Source organism: Eucalyptus grandis, chromosome 7 (genome assembly GCF_016545825.1).
Source record: "Eucalyptus grandis isolate ANBG69807.140 chromosome 7, ASM1654582v1, whole genome shotgun sequence".
NCBI lineage: Eukaryota > Viridiplantae > Streptophyta > Magnoliopsida > Myrtales > Myrtaceae > Eucalyptus > Eucalyptus grandis.
The window spans coordinates 42,738,284-42,763,666 of record NC_052618.1 but is presented as its reverse complement, the minus strand read 5'-3'; the positions used below and the strand labels follow the sequence as shown (position 1 = coordinate 42,763,666).

At 38.7% G+C, this 25,383-nt stretch overlaps 3 protein-coding genes across 5 annotated transcripts; 2 read left to right on the top strand and 1 right to left on the bottom strand.

The window, feature by feature from the left end:
- The first annotated feature begins 3,127 nt into the window (after positions 1 to 3,127).
- LOC104453589 lies at positions 3,128 to 11,518 on the top strand. Its single transcript, XM_039317098.1, has 9 exons — positions 3,128 to 3,352; positions 4,323 to 4,534; positions 5,610 to 5,709; positions 6,789 to 6,854; positions 8,553 to 8,667; positions 9,571 to 9,653; positions 10,469 to 10,530; positions 11,004 to 11,055; positions 11,137 to 11,518. The coding sequence occupies exons 2-9, from the start codon at positions 4,335 to 4,337 to the stop codon at positions 11,173 to 11,175; spliced, it is 717 nt and encodes a 238-aa protein (XP_039173032.1). The 5' UTR covers positions 3,128 to 3,352; positions 4,323 to 4,334; the 3' UTR covers positions 11,176 to 11,518.
- Positions 11,519 to 12,369: 851 nt separating this feature from the next.
- Positions 12,370 to 16,978, bottom strand: LOC104453588. Of its 3 annotated transcripts, none has more exons than XM_010068191.3 (6): positions 16,785 to 16,978; positions 14,872 to 15,161; positions 13,861 to 13,995; positions 13,264 to 13,320; positions 12,966 to 13,100; positions 12,370 to 12,789 (listed from the first exon to the last, which is right to left on the bottom strand). In XM_010068191.3, the coding sequence occupies exons 2-6, from the start codon at positions 15,154 to 15,156 to the stop codon at positions 12,724 to 12,726; spliced, it is 678 nt and encodes a 225-aa protein (XP_010066493.2). In that variant the 5' UTR covers positions 15,157 to 15,161; positions 16,785 to 16,978; the 3' UTR covers positions 12,370 to 12,723. The 3 variants fall into 3 exon arrangements, with proteins under 3 accessions (XP_010066493.2, XP_018733259.2, XP_039173033.1); XM_018877714.2 differs by lacking the exon at positions 16,785 to 16,978 and adding an exon at positions 16,650 to 16,759; XM_039317099.1 differs by lacking the exon at positions 16,785 to 16,978 and adding an exon at positions 16,281 to 16,528.
- Positions 16,979 to 21,806: 4,828 nt separating this feature from the next.
- LOC104453587 (inactive leucine-rich repeat receptor-like serine/threonine-protein kinase At1g60630) lies at positions 21,807 to 24,409 on the top strand. Its single transcript, XM_039317096.1, has 2 exons — positions 21,807 to 23,395; positions 23,517 to 24,409. Exons 1-2 carry the CDS (start codon positions 22,036 to 22,038, stop codon positions 24,110 to 24,112), a joined length of 1,956 nt encoding a protein of 651 aa, XP_039173030.1. The 5' UTR covers positions 21,807 to 22,035; the 3' UTR covers positions 24,113 to 24,409.
- Positions 24,410 to 25,383: the final 974 nt, after the last annotated feature.

Sequence of the window (25,383 nt, the reverse complement as noted above, 5' to 3'; positions counted from 1 at the left end):
ATAATTTCATAAATGATAAAAAAAATTATTCGTTTATTTTTTCTAAGGGATACGAACGATTATTTTTCAAAAAATGTTTTCTCAATTGTTTATTTTTCGCAAAATAAACATACCCTCTAAGGATGGCTCGAGTCAATACAGAATCAAGGCCATTTGCAATAAAAGGACTTAATTGTCAAAATGTTGAGAACCATGGGTCAAAAACTAAGAAATTTAACATGTGACGTACTCCAATCTTAACTCCAGGGATTTCATTGGACTAACGGCTGAAAAGTGACGACCTCATTAAATTGGGGTCTTAAAGAAACGAATATTTAGAGGAGATGTGGTACCCAACTGATTTGATTGCCCTTCAATGAACTGTCACTATCTAGTATCTTTATAAAAAGTGGCACGGGAAGATTGAAAGATTGGCAATGATAATTATCGTAAAAAATTTTAATTTATTAATACGGAAAATAATTCAGTAATAATTTTTTTCAATTTGATCAAATCTTCTTTTTGTTTGAAAATTTTGCACAATTTTCCTGAAATTGTGACATGAGCTTTGAGCTCTAGAAAGTGTGAAATTATACGTATAACTTAAAATTAACATATGCAAAAAGAGTCCTAGATTCTTTTCCTTGCTATGGAAAGACCAAATGTTGATTAAATAAGTAATTGTGTACCGTGACTGATTATTGAGTAATTTAAGGCCTTGCCCCATTTCATAAGCAATTAAAAAGTTGGAGAATTACATTTTCGATCCGATACGATTGGGGGTATCCACTTTGCATCTCAATGATAATAAGCTTATTCGCATACTAGGGAGGCTATTAATATTAGGCATCAATCTCAACTCTCGATTATTAAGTTACTTGTCATGGAAATGTAAAAGTCATATTTCAAATCTCATCATTTGTCTACCATAGGGACCGAAATCTAAGGGACCAAATTTGAGCATTACAAAATGTATAGGGATTAAAATTGTAACTTTTGTTTAGATGCTTTTACGTGTAGGAGCCACGTCTCAAAAATTGGTGTGGGTGCCTCAACAATTCTCGACTAATTTTAACAGGAAATTTGATGGAAGGATTTAAATTGTTGTAAAAAAAAACATGACTATCATGGGAAGATTTTTCATAAACCATCCATATCAATTCGCCTATCAAATAGTGAGTTAGAATTGTGATCATAAAAATTTAAAAGTAATGTAGGTTTCTATGAAACTAGTCCTAAATATGTTTACATGACTTTGAATTGAAAATCAGGATGCCGTTGTCGTATATAGAGAACTTAATTGTAACGGGCTGTCAATCTAATCAGGTGTACTAGCAAACATGGGAATTACTAATTTACACTTAGGGTGCCTTTGTTTTAAAGTAAACTCAAGATTTTGAAAACATGTTACGAAAAATGATCGTTTGTATCATTTATAAATATGAATGAATACAAAATATTGTCATTACTCACGAAAATAATTAGACATGAATTGTTATTTATAATGAAAATATTTTTCGTTAACTAAATTTTCTAAACGATATAATTAATTCTAAATTTGAGTTTTCCGTGAAACAAACATACCCCTTCTTGATTTGACGTTTTCATAGGGTTTTAGACAAAAACATGAGAACAATCAAGTTCTCATTGAAAAATAAATTCGAGATTAGTTTTGTCCATAAAATAAAGTACATCAAGTAAATTTGACCGACCGTTGACGATACGAAAACCTATGTAGCACCGACATGGACACGTGACACGACACGACACGTCGACACTTCATTTCTTAAAAATAGAGAATTTCGACATGTTCCGACACGTTATATATTAAATATATTTTTATATATAAATACATAAATAAATAATAATAATAATAGCCTAGAATTAATTTACACAAAAAATATTAAATAATATCATTCATTATTTTAATTTGTTACAATAATACACAAAACTTAGAGGAAAAAAACATTGTTTAAAGAAAAATGCTGAAACGATATTTTTAAATTTATTTATTTATCATATATAGCATTTTTTTTATTACTTCTTTCAAAGTAAAAGACTTTTAAAAAAATAAAACTGAAAAAAAAAAAAATTGACTCCGTGTGTGTATATTTATAGCAATTTTATTATTTCTTTTGTGTATATTTATATTTTGACCTCTCAAGTATTAGAAATTTTTAAAATTGACCCTGTGCATATCGGAGCGTGTCGGAAAGAGTCGACCACGTGTCGGATTTTTCGACACTCGTTGACCGCGTGTCGGGAGGTGTCGGAGCGTGTCGGACACGTGTCGGAGTGTCGGACACGACATGAAGACTTCTGGAGAGTGTCGGTGCTACATAGACGAAAACCACAATCGAAAGAGTGTTGCAAAGGTTCGTACACGTGAGGCCCACATGTCAACGTAGGAGGTGGCGACTCAGCACTTTCCAGTTAATTCCGAATGGAAATTCGACCGGTGGGACTTAAAATTGTTGCCTCGGAGTAGCGTTAGATTCCAATTTGTAGCCAAATGAAGTATAAGATCAAGGTCGAGTTCCACCAGTACTGTACATGGACCAAGATGCAAATCTACCCGGAAGAATTTGCCAATGGAGGAGCTATTTGTTGATTCTTCGCATAATTCGGGACAACATTATGCCAAATTAGCGAGAATCTGCAGCCAGCCACCTGCCATCGAATTATTGATGCTCGATGGCTTTTTGCGATGGGTCGCATCCGTCGAAAGTTTATTTCTTTTGGACTACCAAAAGGGTCTATTTGTACTGTTGAAAAATCAACCCTCTAAAGAATATCGTTTATATAAACGAGTGAAGAATAAATATTTCTGTCATCCAACAATTAGTTTTCTGAGCGGTTTCTCTGAGCTACGTAAAAAATTAGTTTTCGAAATTGACATTTTTCAATGCGATTTTTCTCAGCTACGACTTCGAAAAAGCTTTTTTGGGTTATTTAATTTTTCATCGAATAATCCAACGCTACTGCCATCCTTAGTTTTGTGGAACTGGGTATCGATGCAAATTGTTTTGAGGAATTAGTTTTTTTTTTTTTCACACATTTTAAAATAGATTTCTGGGGGAAAAAACAATTAAAAAAAAAAAAAGAGGAGGAAAAATAAGTACCCGCGATATTCCATTATTCCCCTCCTCCTTACTCAAGAAGGAATCCTACGCTTCAAATTACTTCTTTAGGGTTCCCCCATCAACAAAAAAGAACCAAAAAAATCGTTCAGTTTTTCCATCGATTCGGAGAGAAGGGCTGCATCTTCTTCTTCTCCTTCCGATCGGAGCACCCGTTTCGATCGCTCTCGCTCGCTCGCTTCCGCGTGCATTGGCGGTTCCCGATTCCGGCGACCTGCCCGGATCTTTCTCAGGTACCGCGCTCGTCCGGGTTTTTCTCCGAATTCTCTCTCTCTCTCTCTCTCTTCTTTTGCGGTCGGCGAGAATCGCGAGACGGGCGGCGTAACGGCGCGGCCGCGGCGGGGATGCGGAGGCGGAGGCGGTCGGGGGTGGGGGTGGGGTTCCGCGCCGTGGAGGGGTCGGGATTGGGGCGGAAGGAATCTTGGGTCGCCGGGGGTTGGGGCGGCGCGGCCGTTTCCGAGTCCTTCGACGGCCGATTGTTTGTTGATTGAAGAAGATGGTTCTTGGACGCCCCGGGAGTGAAAAAAAAAAAGTAATCTTTTGAGGCGGGTCGAGGTTCAATCGCGCTGCCCGCTTGTCTCCCTTTGCATGGCTATGCGATGAATGTGAATTAAGGCTTGGATTTGGTTGAGATGTGTTTTTGTGTCGATGAGAAGAGATGATGATGTTTCCGGACCGTTAAAGGCATGGTCTTTGACGCGGGAAGATGGTTAACTTGAGGCGGAAGTTTTGATCTCTCTCGGATTACGCCTCGCTAGAGTTACCTCCTTTCCATGGCGCTGCCATGATTATAAATGAATCCTTGCCTTTGGTTTTAATGTATTCTGTGTTTACCAAAAAAGATGTCGATATTTCCGGTCCTAAAAAGATGGTCTTGGGCACCGGAAAGGAGTGGATTTGAGGTGGTTTAGGCATTAATCACACGGATTGTGCCTTGCTAGAGTTGTCTCCTTTCTATAGCTATGCGATGGATATTAATTAAACCTTAGCTTTGATTGTAATGTATTTTGTGTTTACCAAAAAGGTGCTGATATTTCCAGACTGAAAAAAGAGGATCTTGGATGCCGGGAAAAAGTAAAGTTGAGGCGGATTTGGCATCAATCGCTTGGATTGTGCCTTACTAGAGTTATTTCCTTTCCATAGCTATTGATGGATATTAATTAAACCTCAGTTTTGATTGAGATGCATTTTGTGTTGAATTAGATAGCGAAATTGATGGCGAACCCGCAAGGGAACCATCAAGAACCCGCTCATGCTTCATCGACTTTTAATGGCAATGGAAATATCGCTGCGGCGGCGGCAGTGACGGCAGCGCCGGAGAGTTCAAGCACAACGTCTGCAATGAAGCACAATCCTGGAATCTCAATGGACTGGACTCCAGATGAGCAGGTTGCACTTGAAGAAGGCCTTGCTAAGTAAGACCCTATTTTTATTCTTTTTTCTTTTGGTTTGGTGATGATTGTGTCACTTTATTTCAGGTTATAGACAGATGTGTTTGGACTACAGAATTTGACTTCTTCCTCAGGGGTAGTTATATAATGTAGCAAGTTCATTTGATACACACTTTGTATAGTAGTTGTGAGTGCTCATTGTAGTACTTAAAGGAAGTTGTTACGTTGTTCACTTCTCTTGCCCCATTTTTTGAGCAAACAAAATTTATGTTCATTTATGGTAGCACGGGTAATAGAAAGGCTGATGATACTTTCTAAGTTTGTTCTACAGCTTTTTTCCATTTTTTTGTCGGGATGTGTACCTCATTATGTTTCTAAAAAGTTTTTTTGGGACTTGACGATTTTTTTAAATTTGTTATTACCTGATCGGTACCCTTTAGAGTACTTTTTGCTGATAGTTTACTAAAAGTAACAGATTTACTTATTGAGAGGCTTCCATAGGGAGGAGATAGGGGAGATAAATTCCCAAGAAAAACTGTAGGTGCAGGCTTGAATAAGCCACCGGTTCAGTTCATTCCTTAGACCAGGGAAAGAGAGACACAGCATAGGTTTCTTAGGCAAGGAGTCTTTAGAATTAAGAAGTGTTATTTCTGCTTTAAGTGAGCCATCATATCTCCCATCTGCATTTGTTCTCCATAGAAAACAAGTGGGCAATAGACAGCTTAGAAAATTTTATCTGATCTAAATTATGCTTCCTATTTTAAGAAGAAAAATATTTGAAGCTTCAGGAGACTTAGAAGCTCTTGATACCAAGTTACTGCCCGTAGTTTTGATCTAGCCGAGTTAAGTCATAGTAAAATCAAATTCAGCCGTAGAGCCTGTAATTTTAATCTTTGTTTGGGGAACCTTGCTCTTGTCACAAGCATATGAGGAATGTTTACACTATTATTGTGATAATGACAACTTCATTTCTTCAACTATTATATTTCTTCGCACTAGGTTTGGCGGCATTAAACTGGATGAGTTGCTTGATCTTGTGTCTCATGTCCTATGGCTGTTATGCATGAATAACATAAGCAATGTGGTGTCATGTCTTCAGATTTGTCTCAGAAAATAAGGTGATTAGCTATGCAAAGATAGCTTTACAGCTGCAAAACAAAACAGTCAGGGATGTGGCATTGCGTTGCCGTTGGATGTCGGTAAGCTTTCACTTCTTTTGCTTCTGCAGCCTTTCTTTTCCATAGGGTAAATGCTCTTCCTACTAGTAGTTATCTTGAGGCCAACAACAGATTAGTTAGTTATTTTTTCTATCTTTTCTTCCATGCATAGTTACATTGTTGAATAAAACTGGCCTAGTGAAGGCCATAATATGCTTTTGTGATTTAAATAGATATGAAAAAGATAATATATTGCTTACTCTTACCAAAAAAAAAAAAAAAAAAAGATGCCTTAGGCCTATTTTCCCTATTTGTCCATGCTTTCTTCGCCTAAATGTGAAAAGGACGACATAGTCTTTCCCTTTTCTTCAGAAAGGCCTTGAGGAATCTGACTTGAGTGGATCATTGCTTCTCTGATATCTTGTCATCTCAGTCAGCATATCTACTTGCAGTACAGAACTAAACCTTTTGATTTTGCCAGGCAATTCGATCAGATGTGAACTATGTTTCATTCAAAGGTTTCTCTCCCGATAATTAGTTTCCTTTGGGTTAAATAAAAAGGTATATTTGCAGATGAAACCTGCAAGTAAATAAGTTGACTGGAACATAATAATTAGTCAATAATTTCATTACTGGGTTGGATTTTTCAATGTTCTCCTAAACAGAAAGGTAAATTAGGTTAAATATGATGCGCATATTGAAGTTATGCCTCTTTCTGCTATGAATTAAAGTATGAAGAGTTGGAAACTAGACTTGAGTACATCCGATTTTGTATTGACCTACTTTTATCATGATATGATGTTTTGGTTTGTGAGGTGACATTTTAATTTTAGTCTTGCTGGTGAATGTGTTGTGACTCTGAGATAAATTGTTAATTTATATTATGCTATGTCTCAGAAGAAATCCATGGCTGATTTTAACCTTTTGCATATGTTGAGCACTTGTCTCTTTTTTCCTGATTTCAAGAGAGCATGCAGTAAACTGGATTATTGAAAGAATAAGTTGGATGGTACAAGGGTTTTTAGATTTGCTGATAGCGGCTTTGACAGCATTTTTGCTTTTACTATGTTTTACCTTTTTTTGTGTCCTAAATTCTCTTTGTTTCCTTTTTTCCTGTCTAGAAAAAGGAGAACAGCAAGAGAAGGAAAGAGGATTATAATCTCAATAGGAAAAGCAAAGATAAAAAGGTTTGTTTCATTGCATTATCTCATTTCAAATTTGATGTTTTAGTTTTGTTATTATGGAAGACCTTTTCCTTAGCTACAATTTTGCAAGGTGGTGTAGTTATGTATTTTCTAAACACCCCCCCTTCCCGCGTGTGCGGGGCTCTCTGTATTTTCCACTAAAAATTATACCAAGTGTATGCTGTCCTTTGAAACATGACACAAAGATTAGAATCTATTCTTCTGTCTCCTGAAATGGCAGAAGTTCGATTATGATGATCAGTTGTTGTAAGATTATGTGGTAGCTGTAATCTGCACTGTGAAATTTTTGTTCTCAGTTTTTGAATTCAAATCAGACATTTCGTGTACTCTATAGTGATTCATGGTCTTGAAACAGAAATACTAGTGATCATTGATGTTTTTATGTCGAGGAACTATGCTGTGCTAGTAGCCCATAGTTGGCACGGTTATCTACTCGCTGTTCCAAGTACATGCATGTGGAACAGTCAAGTCTATAAGTGCTCCATGGGCACTTGTTATACTTATAATTAATGAGGAATATTCGAATTTCAAAGCTCTGATTATGCATATCAGAAATAAGTGGGATTATTAAAAATCGAGACATTTCCTTACTTGGGTAAGTCTTGAGAGGGAGAAAGGGTGCTTTTATTGTCTCTATATTTCATGCCTTTTGTATTTGGTTTGAGATCTTGCATATAGTGGTGAATTGAGATGCTTTGAGCAGGTTGATTGGACCCACTCCTTATGGCTTGTCTGTTAGTTTGGTGGGAGTGAGGGAGGGTGCTTTTATTGTCTCTATATTTCATGCCTTTTGTATTTGGTTTGGAATCTTGCATGTAGTGGTGAATTGAGATGCTTTGAGCAGGTTGATTGGACCCACTCCTGATGACTTGTCTGTTAGTTTGGTGGGAGTGGGGGAGGGAGCTTATATTTTCTCTAAATTTCATGCCTTTTGTATTTGGTTTGAGATCTTGCATATAGTGGTGAATTGAGATGCTTTGAGCAGGTTGATTGGACCCACTCCTGATGGCTTGTCTGTTAGTTTGGTGGGAGTGGGGGAGGGAGCTTATATTTTCTCTAAATTTCATGCCTTTTGTATTTGGTTTGAGATCTTGCATATAGCGGTGAATTGAGATGCTTTGAGCTGGTTGATTGGACCCACTCCTGATGGCTTGTCTGTTAGTTTGGTGGTTTTGTATCATGATGAAAGAGAGAATCATGTGGAGGATGATTTGACGAGATGCCTTTTCAATAATAAAATGTATTATTTGATTGGAGAACCAGTTTTAACGCCCATTATATTGGTGAAATGAATTCCGTGTAGGGGAGCTTATAGACAAAAGTACTTTATACTGGGTTGTGTGAACTGTGTTTCAACCTTCTCCTGCAGCCAACTGAAATTTTGGAAAGAATTTAGGCTAAACCTTGAGTTTTTCCTTTCCTTTTTTTTTTCAGTTCATTCAATTATGGTTTAAGGGTTATAATAGAATATGGTACTAACATCTATACTCAGAAACTTCTTTGCTGTGACATTTTAGGGCAACTTTTCCTGGAGTTGTACACTCTTATCTATCTCTTGAGTCGTAGGCTAACGTGCTTCTTGTGCATCATTACTTTTAATTGATGTTGTTGTCTCTGCTGTAGTTTTACACCACCTTATTGACAAGCTTCTCTGGGATATCATGTTTGTTTTCTCTACAGGAAAAGGTAGCTGATCCTTCACCGAAGTCTTCTCAGTTTGCTGCCCGGCCTAATGTTGCTCCCTACATGCCACCAGTGATTCCTCTGGACAATGATGATGGCATTTCTTTTAAAGGTATTGGCTTTTGACTCGAAGAAGTCTCTAGTTATATTTTGGAGCTTAGATTTTTGCTTTTGTGTTAGATGTTCACCAAACTTGAATGTACATTAACAGTACTCTGCGGGTTTTTCTAGATTTTATCTGCGATAGGGAGGCTTTGGGTCTTCCTTATTGAAATTGATGTTTGTGCGAGGACTAATCTGATTTGGCTTCTTGATCTGAAAAGTTTGTTTTGACGGGTAGAATTTCTTGACAAACATTTATATCATTTACCTGATATGGTGGTGCTTATATTCTAATATGAGTGGGACATTTTATAGTTTTCAGCTAATTCCAGAGTTTGTAAAGTACTTGAGCTTAAGTTGAAACCAACCCCCCTCCCCAAACACGAAGAAGAAAAAAGAGTAATTGAGCTTAGGGAGTTTTGACTTTGAATACCTTGATGTCACAGGATTTTGTATACCTTTTGGCTAGTACAGAAAACGAAGCAGCTTCAGAAGTTCACTTGAATGTCGAATAACTGTCCAGAAAGATCCTTAGCTATTGAAGTTTCACTTCCCATCTTTTTCCATTGTAGGTTAAATTTGAAGTATGAAATAAACTTAATTACCAACTGATATCTCCACATTTCTTTTCCTAATTTGAATAAGGGCCTCTATTGTCTGCTGCTTTCTGCAAGCATATGACAATGGACTTTACTTGTCTGGAAATTAATCAGCTTCAAAATGCATTATTTTATCATGCTGTGTGCATTTAGTTGTTTGGTAGGTGCTAATGAATTTTCTTCAGTTGTCTCTATGATTGTGTTGATTATGGAATTGTATCAGTCTCTGTGCATTCATTGAATTGAAGAAACTTTTATCTGTAAATTTTGTCTTTGACGCAATTTTTATGCTGAAATTGTTCCATGCTGTGCAGCAATTGGTGGTCCTACTGGAGACATTCTTGAGCAGAATGCACAAGCCTTTACTCAGATACAAGCAAATTTCACAACATTAAAGGTGAAGCACTTTTGTCATAGTTGGTTCAGACAATTCTTGGATATGAAAGTGTATAACAGTTTGGACCAAACTTCACAGCGACACTCCCATTTGCAGTTTTATTTCTCTTTTCAGTTTAGGCTTAGTAATCACTCTTGATTTACATTTTGATATTTCACACGGTGTCTATTAAATATTGTGTCAATTTTGGCAGTGTTTAGCATGCATATTACTTTTAAGCCTATGGATAATGTGCGCTCATGTCCATTTAATATTCCTCTCCTTTTCTTTTCTTCCGTGCGCATGTGTGAACATAGTCAAGTAACCAGATGGTTTATGTCCAGTTCTAATTGATGACCGTGCAATGTCCAGATTCTGGTTGAATTAAAGCAAATTGTTTTTCTAATGCTCTTTTATTTTGTTTTTTGTATCGGAAACACTTACATGAGCTGGTTTGTGATGATTCTTGCACCCCAGGATAAGAATAAATTAACTTCCAACGAATCGCTCGTGTCGCTTCATAGTCATGCACAATATATTGGGGAGGATCATCGATGCATGGATCTTGCTTCTGTTATCTGAAAAGCAATATTGCATCAGCTTTGTGCTGTCGCTTAATGTTTTATAATTTTTATTCTGCATTATCTTTTAGCACCAACTCCAATTACTACATTTCATAATGTTTGTTAGACGTAATGCAAAATTGAAGTGTGAATTATGATATAGAGTGCACGTAAGATGCCAATCTGGTCTGCAATTATGGCTTTTTTATGCTGTTCTTTTTATCAAGGCATCAGTTGAATGTTGAACTAACTTATGGAATTATTTTCTTTCAGATTCATGACAACATCGGTCTTTTCTGCCAAGCTCGTGATAACATAGAAAAAGTCATAAACGGGTGAGTTTTGATTGTTTTGTCTTTTCTTTTGTGGTATTCGATGCTTCTTCCATGACGTATATCAAGTGGCAATATAAATAGCTATGGCTGTCACTAGCTTATGTCAGTGATGGTGCCTTATAGAATGCTGTGTAATTATTGTTGATTAATCAGTATGATGTTGAGAGATGTCTCTTTATTCAACAGCATTAATTTGTTGATGATAAATGGTGCTTTCTTTCCTTTCCGCCTTGAGATGATCTCTCTGTGATGTCACTGGATTCAACTGTCATTCTTAATTCATGCTAGGCTGATTATGTCCATTTCTAGACAGATGCTGTGATTGTGCTTAATTGACTTGTTTTTATGAGACCACCTACATTTTATGTTTCAATCACAGAGTCTTAACGAAGTAAAGGAAAGAGTACTCCATATCATTTGCATATTTTTACCCCCTGTTAAAATTGACAAATCTCGTATTTTATGAATTGCAGTTTGGGTAACCAGGTGGACATAATGAGGCAGATGCCGCCACTCCCTGTTAAGGTGAACGAAGAGCTAGTCAATACGATTCTACCCCGAACAGCACTTCCACCGCAGTCCTGATCCTTTGTTTGCCTCTTATAGCTTTGGAACATTGCCGACAGATACCAACTTCAAGGGTGATTTGTTAATCGATATCAACCATATGGGAGGAGGCAAATTGTCAACTAAGTGAAGCCGTCTTTCCCGAATTGTTAGATGACATTAGTAACTCCATTGCTTCAGTTTTTGCAGAGTCTTTTTTTTTTTTTCCTTTTTTCCTGCTTTTAATTGGATAGTTGATGCTGTACATGTCAAAATAGAGGTGGTTTAGGGTTTAGGAATGGCTGGAACAATAAGCAGTTAACTAGTTAGTTCTTTTCATTTGAATTTCGGGAATTTGTCCTTGAAACAAACGTAGTACTCTCTAGAATTGCGTTGTCAAACGTCGCCCTGAGTAGGTGGTATAGTCCAGCTCTTTTCATCAGATGTAGGACTACAGGAATTGAATAAATTTCAATCGATAGTTCTTCCTATGATCTCACTTAGCATCTCCCTCTGAAGGCTTACCGAGGCATGATCAGGGAGCAGCAAGCTTCATCTTTCCCAAATTTCCCTACCTGAGGCCTCACCATCTGTTGGTGATTTAGCAGCACTGCCTAGCCCAAAGAGGCGAGGTCCCGTCGCTTCTTTCCCGAGTAAACTTCTCAAGTGTAAAGTTTTATGTATTTGCTATGCCGTATCGAAGCCAAGCCTTAATGCAGCCTGGTGAAGGGGCTCGCCGGCGCCTAATCCAACATCGCATACCTTGAGGCCTTGGGAAACAATCTGAAAATTCTGGGCAAATCCTACCGAAATTGGGATTTTAATCAAGTGCAGGATGAGGCACGGTGTCTTTCTCGGTATACCGGGCCAAGCAGAAGAACCGGAGTTTCAACGGACTGTCGCCAAAATAGAGCTACAAAACAGGCCCTAAATAGGTATCCCACGACGGTACTGACGTTGCAAAGCTAGATTGGCACGATAATGTCTCTCTGATGTTAGATTTGAAGAGAACTGTTACAACCTTCCACACGTGCTCATGTTTTGCACCGATGACGTGCCTCAGTGCATCGTCCATGGTACTCAAAGAACTTTGGCGCTTTAAAAGGAAATCAAAATGCACCTTCCATAATTCAGAAGAACCATGAAGGCGTCCTCCAAACTTAATGGAACTTGCACCTTTTGTTATGGTAGTATATAACAACTCAGAATGCAAGCAGACTAGTCTCAAATAAAATGGATTTGCCATCTAATGGTACCTCTTTGTCAAAATCAACCTCAAAGTAAACAAAAAAGTAGCTACAATCCAAAAGAAGTTTCGGGATTATATTGATTTCATTCGACATATGGCGTCAGGTATGTATGTGCATTTACAACAAGTGAACAAAAGAATCCATGTGCATATGAGAGAGAGAGAGAGAGAGAGGACAATTGAAAGCCATTTTCGCTCATGAGGGACTGCCTACAGAAATACCACCTGAACAGAGCATTATGCACATCGAAACAAGAAAAGAGCATGCCCTGCTCCACGTTGAAAGGCCTTGCGTCTTCCTATATGTCGGTGCACATTGAACATGGTGAAAATTGCTCACTTCAACATCACAATCTATTTTCTCTTCCCTCCGACTGATTGCACTACTCCATCACAATCTACTTGTATATCCATTCCCTGGCACGGCCACCAGACTCGTCCATATCTATGAAAATGCTAACTGCCTGCGACAAAAGCATCAGTGGTTGCAATCAATCAATATATATTCGACAGTCCTAATCATACCGTACGCTCTCTATGCCTTGAAGTAAAAACTAGAATGAACTTTGCATTGAGTGCATGCAAGTTCGCAAATGCGAACTTTTGTGGACATTTGCCAAGTATTGAATCATATCTTTACCTTTCCTATTCTCGGACGCTCTTTTGACTTTGCTAGGCTGTTTCTAACATGTGAGACAGCTCCCCAGCATTTTAATGTGTTCGCCACATCATCGAGCCTCAGTAAATACTCCTCTTCAGTTAGCGGAAAGGATCTCTTGGGGGAAAAAAGAAGAAAGGCACATCGAACAGAAGATTCAGAGAAGATTTTCATCCCAAAACTGATATAACAATATTCTTAAATTTCATCATTTCTGTCTAAAAGCATCGCTGGAGATACTACCAGGAAACTGTAAGATTTGGGTCGACCATCCACTGACCTGTTCAAGGTACTTCCACATGACATTGAGCGCCAGAAGATTTCTTCCCAAAAATTCCTGTAATGTATAGCATTTATAATCACAACCGAAATACCGGAATTTCAACAAAGACAACCCAGTTAATCCAGTGTGAAGAGATATTGCAAGACAAGAGTACCTTAAGAAAATGTCCCAGCAAATTATACTTTCAGTTGACACATTCTCAGACATATAAACAGTGATTCTGTGGCAGATAATTCTTTTCTAAGTAAAAGCTCTGAAATACCAGTCTTCCAAACTACTAAAGCCCTTGACAGAGGTGGGTGTCCAGAATCAAGTAAGAGATGTAAGATATAATCTCTAAGAAATCGAGGGTTGAATCAACCATGTAATTGACTGCTCATTGGAGTAAGAACAAAAAGACTGGAAACCTTAAGCACGATATATAAAAGTCTCAAACAGATTCTACCTCATGTTTGAAGTTCTACAGTTAAAGAAAAAGGTCCTTCCACTCTGAACCGCTCAGAAAGGCATGAATACAGAAGGCCTAGGAAGTTATGTTCGAGTCAAAGGACACTGAAGTTGGAATAATAGAGCAACTGGAGCTCGAGAATATACCTTCTTTATAAGCTGAAGGTCATATGACCTCCCATATTTGTTTCTAATAAGAGTGGCAAGATCTATGCCACTAAAGGCGGAATCATCCATGCCAACAATCCTTTCAAGCTTCTCTCTAAGCGATTCATCACTTACCTGAAAATTTAAAAACAGTAACACAGATGCAAAGCATAAATGTCTTGCAGCACAACTCTGAAATTGCAGGGTTGAGGCATATTTGTTCCGTGACAAGAGGATCCAGCTTCAAACATTTAAATTCTACCAAATTGTATGGCACTTGAACCTTTCTTCTTTATTCAAAAAGCAATAAAACAAATCCAGACAAGTGGACAAAAGAAAAGAGGAGATGAGATGTTCTTTTCCTAGATTGAGAGCCAACAGTCTCTGAAAGCAGGCTCTTAGGGAGGCAAGGCGTGACGGCAAGAGAAGTGAAATCTTAAACATCATTAAGATGAATCTATATGTTACCCATATGAGGAGCGTGAAAGGCTCATAATTGAAGATGAATAAACTTTTATTGCTTTTCAGTAAGCACAGTCAATTTCTTTTGTTTACCAGTTCACTCCATAGATAATGATATAGAATTAAATTAATGATGATTGAAGCAATTTTCAAAATGCAGACTTGCAGTCCTTGAAGATATTCAGAACACAAGAAAGAAAACAGCTTAATAAGCCGAAAGTCCAAATAAAGAGACGAAGACAAACTAATTGCTCTTTCATCTTTCATTCCTCTGTCAGTAGCCAAACATAACTTAAATGTGTGAAAATTGCGGCACTTGATGCTTCTTTTGCGACATCACTCAAATTCTCAAAAAATGTTGAATCACCAGAGTACCAAATCCTTAAGAATTAATGTTGTATAACTTTTACTAAACCAATAACACTAATAGTCTCACACAATGCTCCACCAAAATATTGAATCAGAAAACTAGCATCACTGTCTAAAAGATGGTCTAGCGATTGATGAAATGTACATAATTAAGTACAGATAAATAAGATTAACAATTACCTCTCCTTTGTCATCATTAGTAGAACTCTCATCGTTAGGCTCATCTTCAGAATTCTCTGAGTCCATCCCGTCACCCACTGAACTGGAATAGACTGGCCCATGTCTTCTTGAGCATGGACTGGGTTCTATTGAAGGCTGTTGAGCAAGGAAAAACATGCTTCCATCTGGGGAAAAATATGTGCCGGAATATCCTAAACGTGGAACCTTCTTGCATTTTCCTTTGAAAGAAAACTCTGGGATCCTCTGAGACCAATTACAATGATGGCTTGGGAAGAGACTTGTCATATCCTCTATATCACAAAAAACATGGATTAAGAATTTCCACGTAGCTCATGGAATCACTTTTTCCTTTTATCTTGGTCTAATATAATGAAAAATTCGGCACATCAACAAACCATATCTAATGTTTTTCAAGAGGAAAAGATTTATCAATTTTTTGGGAGAAAACGTGAAGAATCTGCACTAAGAGTCTAGAATCTAGAAACCAACTTTTCAACATACAAAATGAAGAGGGAAATAACATTCTGCTAAATAGATGCATTTCCATAGTCTACTGAAGTTGACATATTTTCTTCATTGGCCATCTCTCCTGAAGTTGATGCAGCTGCAAAGGGACTAACAGAAGTAGAACTAGAGCACAAGCAGACAGGTTCAACACACACGAAGTGAAGCAGAGAAAAAACTCTCAAAGTCTGTACTTTTCTAAATAGAGGCAAATGTCTAAACAAATTGAACATGACGAATAAATAGACTAATGTCCCTAGAATCCTGATATTACCCAACAAATTTAAGTGTAAAACTGTCCCATTTAAATTCCAAATGCAATTTATTTATCCAATTGGGATGTAAATCTGCATTTAAGCTCAGTATTATCGTCAGATACTCAAATGACATGCTCCTTTGGATGGACAAAACACAACCATGAGTTTAAAACAGTTGAAGATTTCCTTTGATTGCTAGGAACTCTAGAACCACATTACTGAAGCTTTCTTACTTAAGCACGGTTTATGCCTTTTATCCTAGAATCTTCTTTCTTTCAGAAACATACACGAACTTAGTACAAACTCCTCTCTCCCTTCTTTCTCAGCTAAGAATTAACCTACAGATCTTGTTACTGGTCATGTGTATGTGAGCTTTGTACTTCAGAATTGCATCCAAAGATGATAACAACGCGTGCTGTCCTATAGTGAAATTCTGTCCTCTTTACCAGTCATTCATGTCAAAGAAAGTAAAACCAAGCATCATGAAAGGACGATGACCAACTGTGGTCATTGCCTAAGTAAATTATTACAGCGGATCAAAGTAATCAAGATGGACACAGCCAAGATTACTTCAAATGGCGAAAAGGCTGACTCGAAGACAGCCCTCTGCAATCACGACAAACTAAATCGAGCAGGGCATGGACATACACTTCCCAACAGTGGGTATTCACCCGGCGACTGATCCAAGCAACATGGATGCATCTTGCACTAGCAAAGCAGCTGAGAAAGCACATAAACTATGAAGCCTCCGATCCATATGGGTTTCGAGTGCTGAAACTTGCTTTATGAGCCAATTAAGGATGAAAGGTATGCAAGTCTCGTTAACTTAAAGCAAGCTCTGGATCGAGAGAGAATTCAATCAAACGTTCCACTTTATCTTCCCTTTAGCTTTGATCCACTCATTTCATAATCTAAAACCGCTATGCGGGTTGAAACAGAGGCCACCATGCACTCTCTGTTCACTTCAGAGTCCCGACAGACGAACAGGGAAAAAAACAGAGGAAAACGTCATTGTACCACAAAGATATTCCCACTCGGGCATTCGTTTGTCAAAAGCCTTTCAAGTTTCTCCAGGTTGCACGATCGAATCCACAACGAACCCAGTTCCAAAAAGATGCTAGAGAGAGAGAGAGAGAAAGAGAGAGAGCTTACGAAGTGGATGTCGTTCGTCAAGAGTCAGCTGGCTAGTGGTTGGCCACCGATAGCTTTATGAAGCTTCTGCTTGGGAAGAAGCCGAAACAAAGAGAGAGAGAGAGAGAGAGAGAGAGAGACGTGGAAGGGAGAGAAGGAGAGATGTGTGGAGCAGTTTCTTCTCTGCAAGTGGACACTCGAGAGTCCAGAGAGAGAGAGAGAGCGCGACTATTCTCCTCTATTTACGTATGATATGGTTTTCTTTTATCCCTTTTATTTTGAGAAAATTACAAATAAGAATATGTAGTGACCTATCAATCTATAAAAAGAGCATAAATATGATTGTCTCAAATAAGGGCCTAACTTTGCCGGCTGCGGCTGATAAAAAATTCCGAGCAGAAATATTTTCATCCAAAGACAATTTAAATTTAAACTAAATTTGATTAAAAATTAAAAAAGAAAGGAAAAGAAAAGCAAAAACACAAGCGAGAGGGAGGCTATGCTTGCCCTAACGACAATGATCGATAGGGTCGTTGGCGCCTTGGATGAGGGCTTAGCCCTTGTAAAAAACGGGAGAGGGTGGTGACCCTCTCCTTTACCTTAGTGAGTATCGCCCACCCTCGCCTTGGTCCAGGCGAGGGTTGCTAGCCCTCATGTAGGCCTAGTGGCCCTCGCCCAACACTCCCAAACTTGGGCAATGAGGTTCGAGGGCCTTGGGCAAGGGTTGATGACCCTTACCAGAAACGAAAGAGGGCCCAGGCGCCAGCGACCATGCTGCCCATCGTTGCCCCCCCACCAGTGATGGAGCGATAGCCACAAGCAAGAGGGAGCCATTCCTCCCGTGAGTGTTTTTTTTTTTTTTTTTTTTTTGTGAAAAAGAAACAATAGAAAAAAGAAGGAAATAATTTAAAAATTAACAAATGAAATTGCCATTTATCAAACCATGATTTCATATCCATTTTTGTGATTTATATAGTCATTTCATACCCTTATTTGAAATAATATTTACTTTAAACCATTTTTTAAGAAATCGAGGGCATTTCAAATTCTTATTTGGAATATCTTTTATGTCCTTTTCCTTTGTTCTTTACCTATTTCTTTATTTTTAATCTTTGAAATAGCTCAAAAAAGAATTAATTTGCAAAACCAATTCATTAATTAACGTCACTGATTGCTATTAGTTATCGAATACGGCCTACTAGTTGCATAATCATATGTAGTCTAGCACTGCACTCAATAAGACGATTTTATAGAGGAGCTAGCTTTTCAAAGTCAGGGCGCGGGATTATTTGAGTATGCTTTTGTTTTTTTTTTCATCAAAGAGCTTTGCTAGAACCGAACACTATTTTAAAATTGGAGAATATACATAAACTTTTGAATAAAAGAATATAAATAAATATCAATTACTAATTTACAGGGGCTTAACGGGGAAAGTGACACTAGAGCGTTATCTTATGGTATTCACTTTGTTATCAAAACTTTTCGTTGAATTATTTAAGTGTCATTTAAAAATAAATAAATTCATTGCTTAAGTGTCATTATCAATTTGGGATGTTGGAAATCCAATGTGATAATATTTTATCAATTTTTATGGCCGACGTGGTTTGCTAGTACTCCAAGTTAGCATTGAGAGATCTAAATGATGTAGTTCGACATTTTTTTTCCTAAATATAAACTCTAATTCAAACAAATCAAGCAATTTCCCTGAATTCTTCAACCCCTGATTCGGAACGCATTTTGGTCTGAATACAGAGAGCATAATTCAGCCAGCAAACGACCATCCTTGGCGATGTCGATACAGCCGCGGTGGGGAGAATAAATGTGATTATTGCCCAAGTCAAAAAGCTTGCGTAGGAGGGAAGGAAAGGTGAGGGAGATTAAGCAGCAATGGAGAGAGATTTGTTTATTATGAGGCAGAGTTTTAACTCGAAGAGGATACGGATTCTTTTAGGTATAGAAAGACCACGTCATAGTCCACGTTGGACTTGCTTTTCTATAGATATAAGCCATGTATGAATTAACATTTTATTAAATAGTTATATATGGTATTTTACTAGAATTTATTATCGAAGCTATTTAAGTGATTGCTTTTTCTTTAATTTGTCATTTAAGTGATTTAGAGAAAAATTTTGACAGCACGATAAGCACTCTACAAAAGTTCTAGTACTTCTAATATATTTTTCCTAACTTAGAGGATGTTTAATGAGTTTCAATCTAAACGGTCACTGTTTTACCATTAAAATTAAAAGCCCTAGTGAGCATCAAACTAAATAAAAAGTATATCTTCTTAGGCCACTTAAAGTAAACGCAAGATGCTCTTCCATAATGGAGATTCGATTGAGTTCTAAAGTAAAAAAGCGAAGGAACGAAAGCTGATTTAGAAGATGAACATGACAATACTACTTTAAGAGAGGTTTTGCCCCTAAAATACGAAAAGTTCCAAATAAGGACCTGAATTGCCTTCATTTCTCAAATAAAAATCTGAAATGGACATTATTTCAAATAAGAATCGAAAGTAGTCATATTAGTCTCTTGAAGTTGATATGGTTGTTTTTGTCCAAACACAATTTAAATTAAATTAGATTAAAAATTAAAAATTAAAAATTAAAAAGATACAAATGGGAGAGAGTGGCATCCTCCATCGCTGGTGGGGTGGCAGCGATGGCCAACCGTCGACCGGGTGGCGACCACAAGCAGGTGGGAGCCCTCCTTCCTGTACTCATTCTTTTATTTTTAAGTTCTGATTTTTTTAGTACTTTTGAAAGGAAAAAGGAAAAAAATTTAAAAAGTTCAAAAGACAAAATTGTTCAGACTATTTTTTAATATTGATATGGTCACTTCAGCCTTTATTTGACACAATATTTTTAAAATCTTATTTGAGAAATAATGACACTTTGAGCTCTTAATTAAAACAATGTTCACTTGAAATTCTTATTTAAGAAAATGAAAACATTTCATACTCTTATTTGGAATTTCGCTCCCAAAATATGACATAAATTGCTTTTGTTAAGCCTAAGTATTTTATGGTCATACGCTTATGTTTAAATCTTGATTATTATTCACGTAAGTTGGCTGCCTGCTTGCCCGCCCACCATGGCAGTCGCCACCGACATCCCTGCTCATTAAAAAGTAGCACCGACACTAATATGTGATATGTGACACAACACGCCAACATGTCGTTTTTCAAAAAATAAAGAATTCCGCCATATTAAAATACGTTATATATTAAATATATATTTTTATATATACATAATAAGTTATCATTTTTATGATTATTTCAATCAAATTAATTTGAATCAAATTCACAAATAAATAAATAAATAAATAATTAAAAAAGCTTAGAATTAATATACACTAAAAACATTAATCCGCCATTTATTAATATCATTTATTATTTCAATTTGATAAATTCAACTTTATTTCAATAATTCATAAAATTTGGAGAAAAAATAAGCGATCTATATTATAGACTCGCATGTTAGATATGTTGGAAAAGGAGAAAAAAACTTAAGAGGTGAATTGCAAATCATAGGAAGTGGGAGTCAAAAAAGAAGAAAAGACTAGATTTTTCTTATTTCTCAATTTTTTTTTTATTATTGTGTTTTATTTTTTCACACACACACACACATATATATATATTGACATTTCATTTATTGAAATTTTAAAATTGACATCGATATTGGAATTACCCGTCGGAAACTCATATATAAGAATTCCAATTCGAGTATCAGAAAGTGTCAAGAAAGTTGACTAGGTATCGGATTTTTTGACACGTATTGACCGAGTGTTGGAGAGTATCTAAGAGTGCCAGAAATATGTTGAAGTGTCCGACACGACACGAACACTTGGTGATCCATAACATGCTTAGAGCTAGTAGAGAAGACGTGACACAGCCCCAAAATCTCTGCGGCTGGCCTGAGCGGATGAGAAAGAAGTGGTGGGTGCAGACTGCTCTGACCCTCCAGATCGTCGCCGTCTGTCGACGACGCGACGCCTACCGTTGTTAGTTGCCCCTTGCTCCGTTCCTGTGTAACCCGTTGACTTCGCTGAACATGGGTTGGTCAACCTCCATTATAATCATGCCAGCCATGGGGGTTGGGAGGAGGAAGGAGAAGAGTTGCGAGACCAACCCTTCAACTCCAGTTCGTTCGTGGCCACCCATCAATTCTCCCCCCTCCCCTCCCTGTTTCTGGAGATTCTGGTTGACGACCCGACGACGCCGTGCCGAATGCTGAGAACAATAAAATGATCGGTTTGCTTCTCGATGGACATGACAGGATCGTCGCGTGATCTTTCTACAGCTGATTCTGTCCATCGTTGTCATGTTAAATCTGAGTTGGTGTCACGACTCAGTATATTTGGAACCCCTCCCTCTCTCTCTCTCTCTCTCTCTTGCTCGCTTGACAAGTTCGCTTTTTTTTAAAAGAACTTTTATTGAGACGACCGAGTTCAATACATGTATTCTATGTGCCAACACGCTTCAGTTGATTCCCCAAGTGGTGGCACGTATGTAGGATGGAGGGACATCAAATTTGAGGGACTCATGATGATGACCATTTCAATAGAACTCCCAGATCATGCAACTTTGCAACATCGAAAGTCAAAAGATGGGACATCTAAGGAAAGTGTATCGAGTTAAATCACTATAATCCATGTTTGTGTTAGACTACTAACTTAGCTAGATATGGCATTGATTACAAGCGTGGCATTCTTTGTTCCTACAGGACGGCAACTTTTGTGTTCTTCCTCTTGATGCCCGGTCTCACTGTTTTTTCTCTCCGGATCTATTCGTGGCAATGAGAACGTAGTGCACAGCTTCAGGGAAGTACAAGACATGTGGAGGAGGAGTGGAAAAATGCTCTCCCCACCCAAAACTCCAAAAGAGAGAGATGCCGGTGCTGCAGAATTCTCGTTCTCTGGTACTGCCTTCTAATCAAATGCCGCTGCTTTGCCAATCTGCCTGCTTTTGTCTTCACTGTTCTGCTTCAAGAGTTTTTCCTGAGATCCATATTAGTAAAGTGCTGGCTTGCTGGTCTGCTTTTGGGTGATACTGCATGGTGTGGTCTGAGTCCGCGAAAAGGGTAATCAAGGTGACTCATAGTTTCTTTTATGGCGTTCTTCATGAAACTGGCCATAATGTTGGCGCTCCGCACAGCCGCAAATTAGAGGGCGGCACAACAATCTTAGGACTTGTTTGATCCTACATCAATGCAGTTGGCTAATGCAGAAAAAAGTGCAAATGCCGTGCTATCTCTGATTGGATTCTTTTGGGATGTTGTCGAATTTGGGAGGGTATGTGGTTTCAAGCCGCTTACTTCTAGTGCTAGCGGTTCTCTTCATTTCACGGGTTAATCTGGTTCGATCAGGTGATGCAGAAGCGCTTCTTGCTCTAAAATCAGAAATCGATCCCCTAAATTCCTTGAATTGGCTAGGAAGTGGGGTGTGCCGATGGCAAGGAGTCAAAGAGTGCATCAATGGGAGAGTCAGCAAGCTCGTGCTTGAGCATTTGAATTTGAGCGGCACTATAAATGACGGCATTCTGAGCCAGTTAGACCAATTGCGCGTGCTTAGCTTCAAAGGCAACCTTATATCAGGCCGAATCCCTGGTCTCTCCGGCCTCGTTAATCTCAGATCTCTCTATCTCAACGACAACAGTTTTGCTGGCGAGATCCCGAGCTCCTTTTTGGAGCTGAACCACTTGAAAGTGATAGCCTTGGCCGGTAATCGACTTTCAGGGACTATACCCGAGTCTTTTCTCCGATTGGGTCGGCTCTATGCTCTCTATTTGCAGGACAACTCATTTACCGGGACCATCCCTCCATTCGACCAAGCCAGTCTCACGTTCTTCAATGTGTCTAACAATCGACTATCCGGTCCAATTCCCACGACTCCTACCCTGATGAGATTCAATGCATCATCATTCTCGGGCAATATAAATCTCTGCGGTGAACAAGTCCATGTGCTGTGCAGCAGCAGCGGCATGCCCTTGGGGCCTTCAATTAGTCCTGCGTACCCTCCTATTCTACCTAGCTCTAAGGGGTCGGAAAGAAAAGCGAAGCTCATTAACATCATTTTAGAGACGGTAGGTGGACTAGTGTTGTTCATAATAGTTTTCGGCTCATGGATGGTCTGGAAAAGTCGTGACAAGAGCAAAGCTTTGGGGGAGGCAAGAGCGGAAGAGGGGGAGGCAAGAGGCGAAGAGAGTAAGAGCGCAGCAGCAGAAGGCGAAGAAGAGTCGAGTAGAAACAGAGGCGCTAATGCTGGGAAACAAGGTGGTCCTTTGTTAAGAGGCGAACAGCAGGAGGCCGGGGGTCTGGTGTTCTTAGGAGCAGGTGATCAGAGGATGAGCTACGGCATAAAGGACTTGCTGGACGCATCGGCAGACATGCTCGGAAGAGGCACCGTGGGGAGTACTTTCAAGGTGGAGATCACCACGGAGTATAAAGCAGCCGTCAAGAGGCTGAGGGACACTAACTATCCGAGCATAGACGACTTCAGGAGAAAGATGGACGTGCTCGGGCAATTAAGGCACCCGAACCTGGTGCCGCTCCGGGCCTATTTCCAGTCCGATGAGGAACGCCTTCTTGTCTACGATTACTTTCCTTATGGCAGTCTCTTCGCACTGATTCACGGTACGCTTGGTTTCTCTCTTCTTTCTTGTCTTCGTTCCCATAAATGAAACAGTGACAAGATTCATATACAGTTCTTGCCTTCTGCATCCTGTTCTTGCAGGGTCATCAGGGACTTCAGGAGGGACTTCAGGGGGTGAAAAGCCGCTTCACTGGACGGCGTGCCTCAAAATAGCCGAAGATGTGGCCGCTGGGCTTCTTTACATCCACCAGGACCGCGGTTTAACCCATGGAAACCTGAAATCTTCCAATGTGTTGCTTGGTCCCGACTTCGAGGCATGCCTGACGGATTACGGTCTCTTCTCATTCCCTGATATGAACACTCCTGAAGAGTCGAGCAGCTTTTTGCTATTCTATAGAGCTCCCGAGTGCCGAGACAATCATGAGCCAATCACACAGGAAGCTGACGTCTACAGCTTTGGCGCCCTGCTGCTGGAGCTCTTGACTGGCAAAATGCCGTTCCAGGATCACGTCCAGGAACACGGGTCCGATTTGCCAGGGTGGGTTTGGTCAGTCCGCGAAGAAGAGACGGAGAGCACGGGCGATTCTGCTCTAGGCAGGGACGTGTACGAGGAAAAGCTCGAGACGCTCTTGAGCATCATGATGGCCTGCCTCTCTCCCGATCCGAACAACCGGCCTTCGATGAGGGAAGTCCTGAAGATGATCCGAGACTCGAGGACGGGATCCCATGCGTCCTCCAACCACAGCGAACATCTGTAGATCCGTTGGTTCGATATGCTCCAATATTTCCCTAGAGACTGGCATTTTCCGACAAGCTTCGTCAATCGAACTTTACCTTCATGAAGACGTGGTTCTCGCTTATGCGGCTCACTCGAGACTTCATTGCGAAGAATTTACAAGATTTGCAACCTCAACACGATCGAATTTAGCGGCCGAGATCGTGCACTTGAAGTTACATCACGCGACATGCTAGCTAGCAAAACTGTTGAACGTAGCTCTGATACTAGATGGGATGATTTTTTGATGTGGAACACTCACAACTCATACAACACAAAGAAGAGAGAAGGCAAATAAACATTTGGTTTTCTTTGTTTCACCTTATCACCCTATCTTAGAAACAATTTCAAGGGTCGCCTTTTATGGGGTTGATGCATGACTCTTACACTTAATGAGTCATTAAATATTTGTAACATTGTAAGGAGATAATTTACTTGGAATTTACAAAACACTAACTATACATAGAAACACGAATAGTCAATACATAGAAATAGAACATTCTTCTTAAAAGCAACGTTACAATAATAACTTTTCTTCAATTCATGCACCAGTTTTAGAAGTCGAATGGTCACCAACAATAATAACCTCTTGGCATCATTAGCATCTTCAACTTATTAAATTAAACCACTGGGATTTGCTCCAATAACCACCCTTCCAACATGGTAGGGGGAGGTGGGAAATTTGAATCCCCACCTTCTTAAGGAGTTGGGAGTGTGGACGATATAGTTTTAAGAATGAGTTTCGACTCCCACGTCCTTCATTGAGGCATGGCAAAAGTTTTAGAATGAGCATTAGAGTAGGAATAGAATAGGACCGACAAAAAAAAAAACTTATTAAATTATAGCTGAAATTTAGTTTAATTACTAATACTCCCTCTTTAACCAAATTATCTTCCATCGATTTCAAGCAGACTCTTAAACTTCCAAAAAGCATTGATATTGAGAGGTTTATTAAAATATTTGCTACTTGATTTCTCGTTTTCACATGTGACACTTAAATTTCTTTCTTTCAATTTTTCTCAAATGAAGTGATATCGAACATCAATGTTTTTGCTTTGCTCATAAAAACTAGATTTTTTGCCAAAATAATGATAGAAAAATTATCGAGAAAAATCTCAATTACTATTTTATGCTCCGCATAAATGTCTTTGAGTAGTTTTGTTAACCATATTGCATGATAAACATATGGAGATGTTGCTACATATTCAGCTTCACATGTCGAGAGAGTAATATTAAATTGTTTTTTTGATAAGC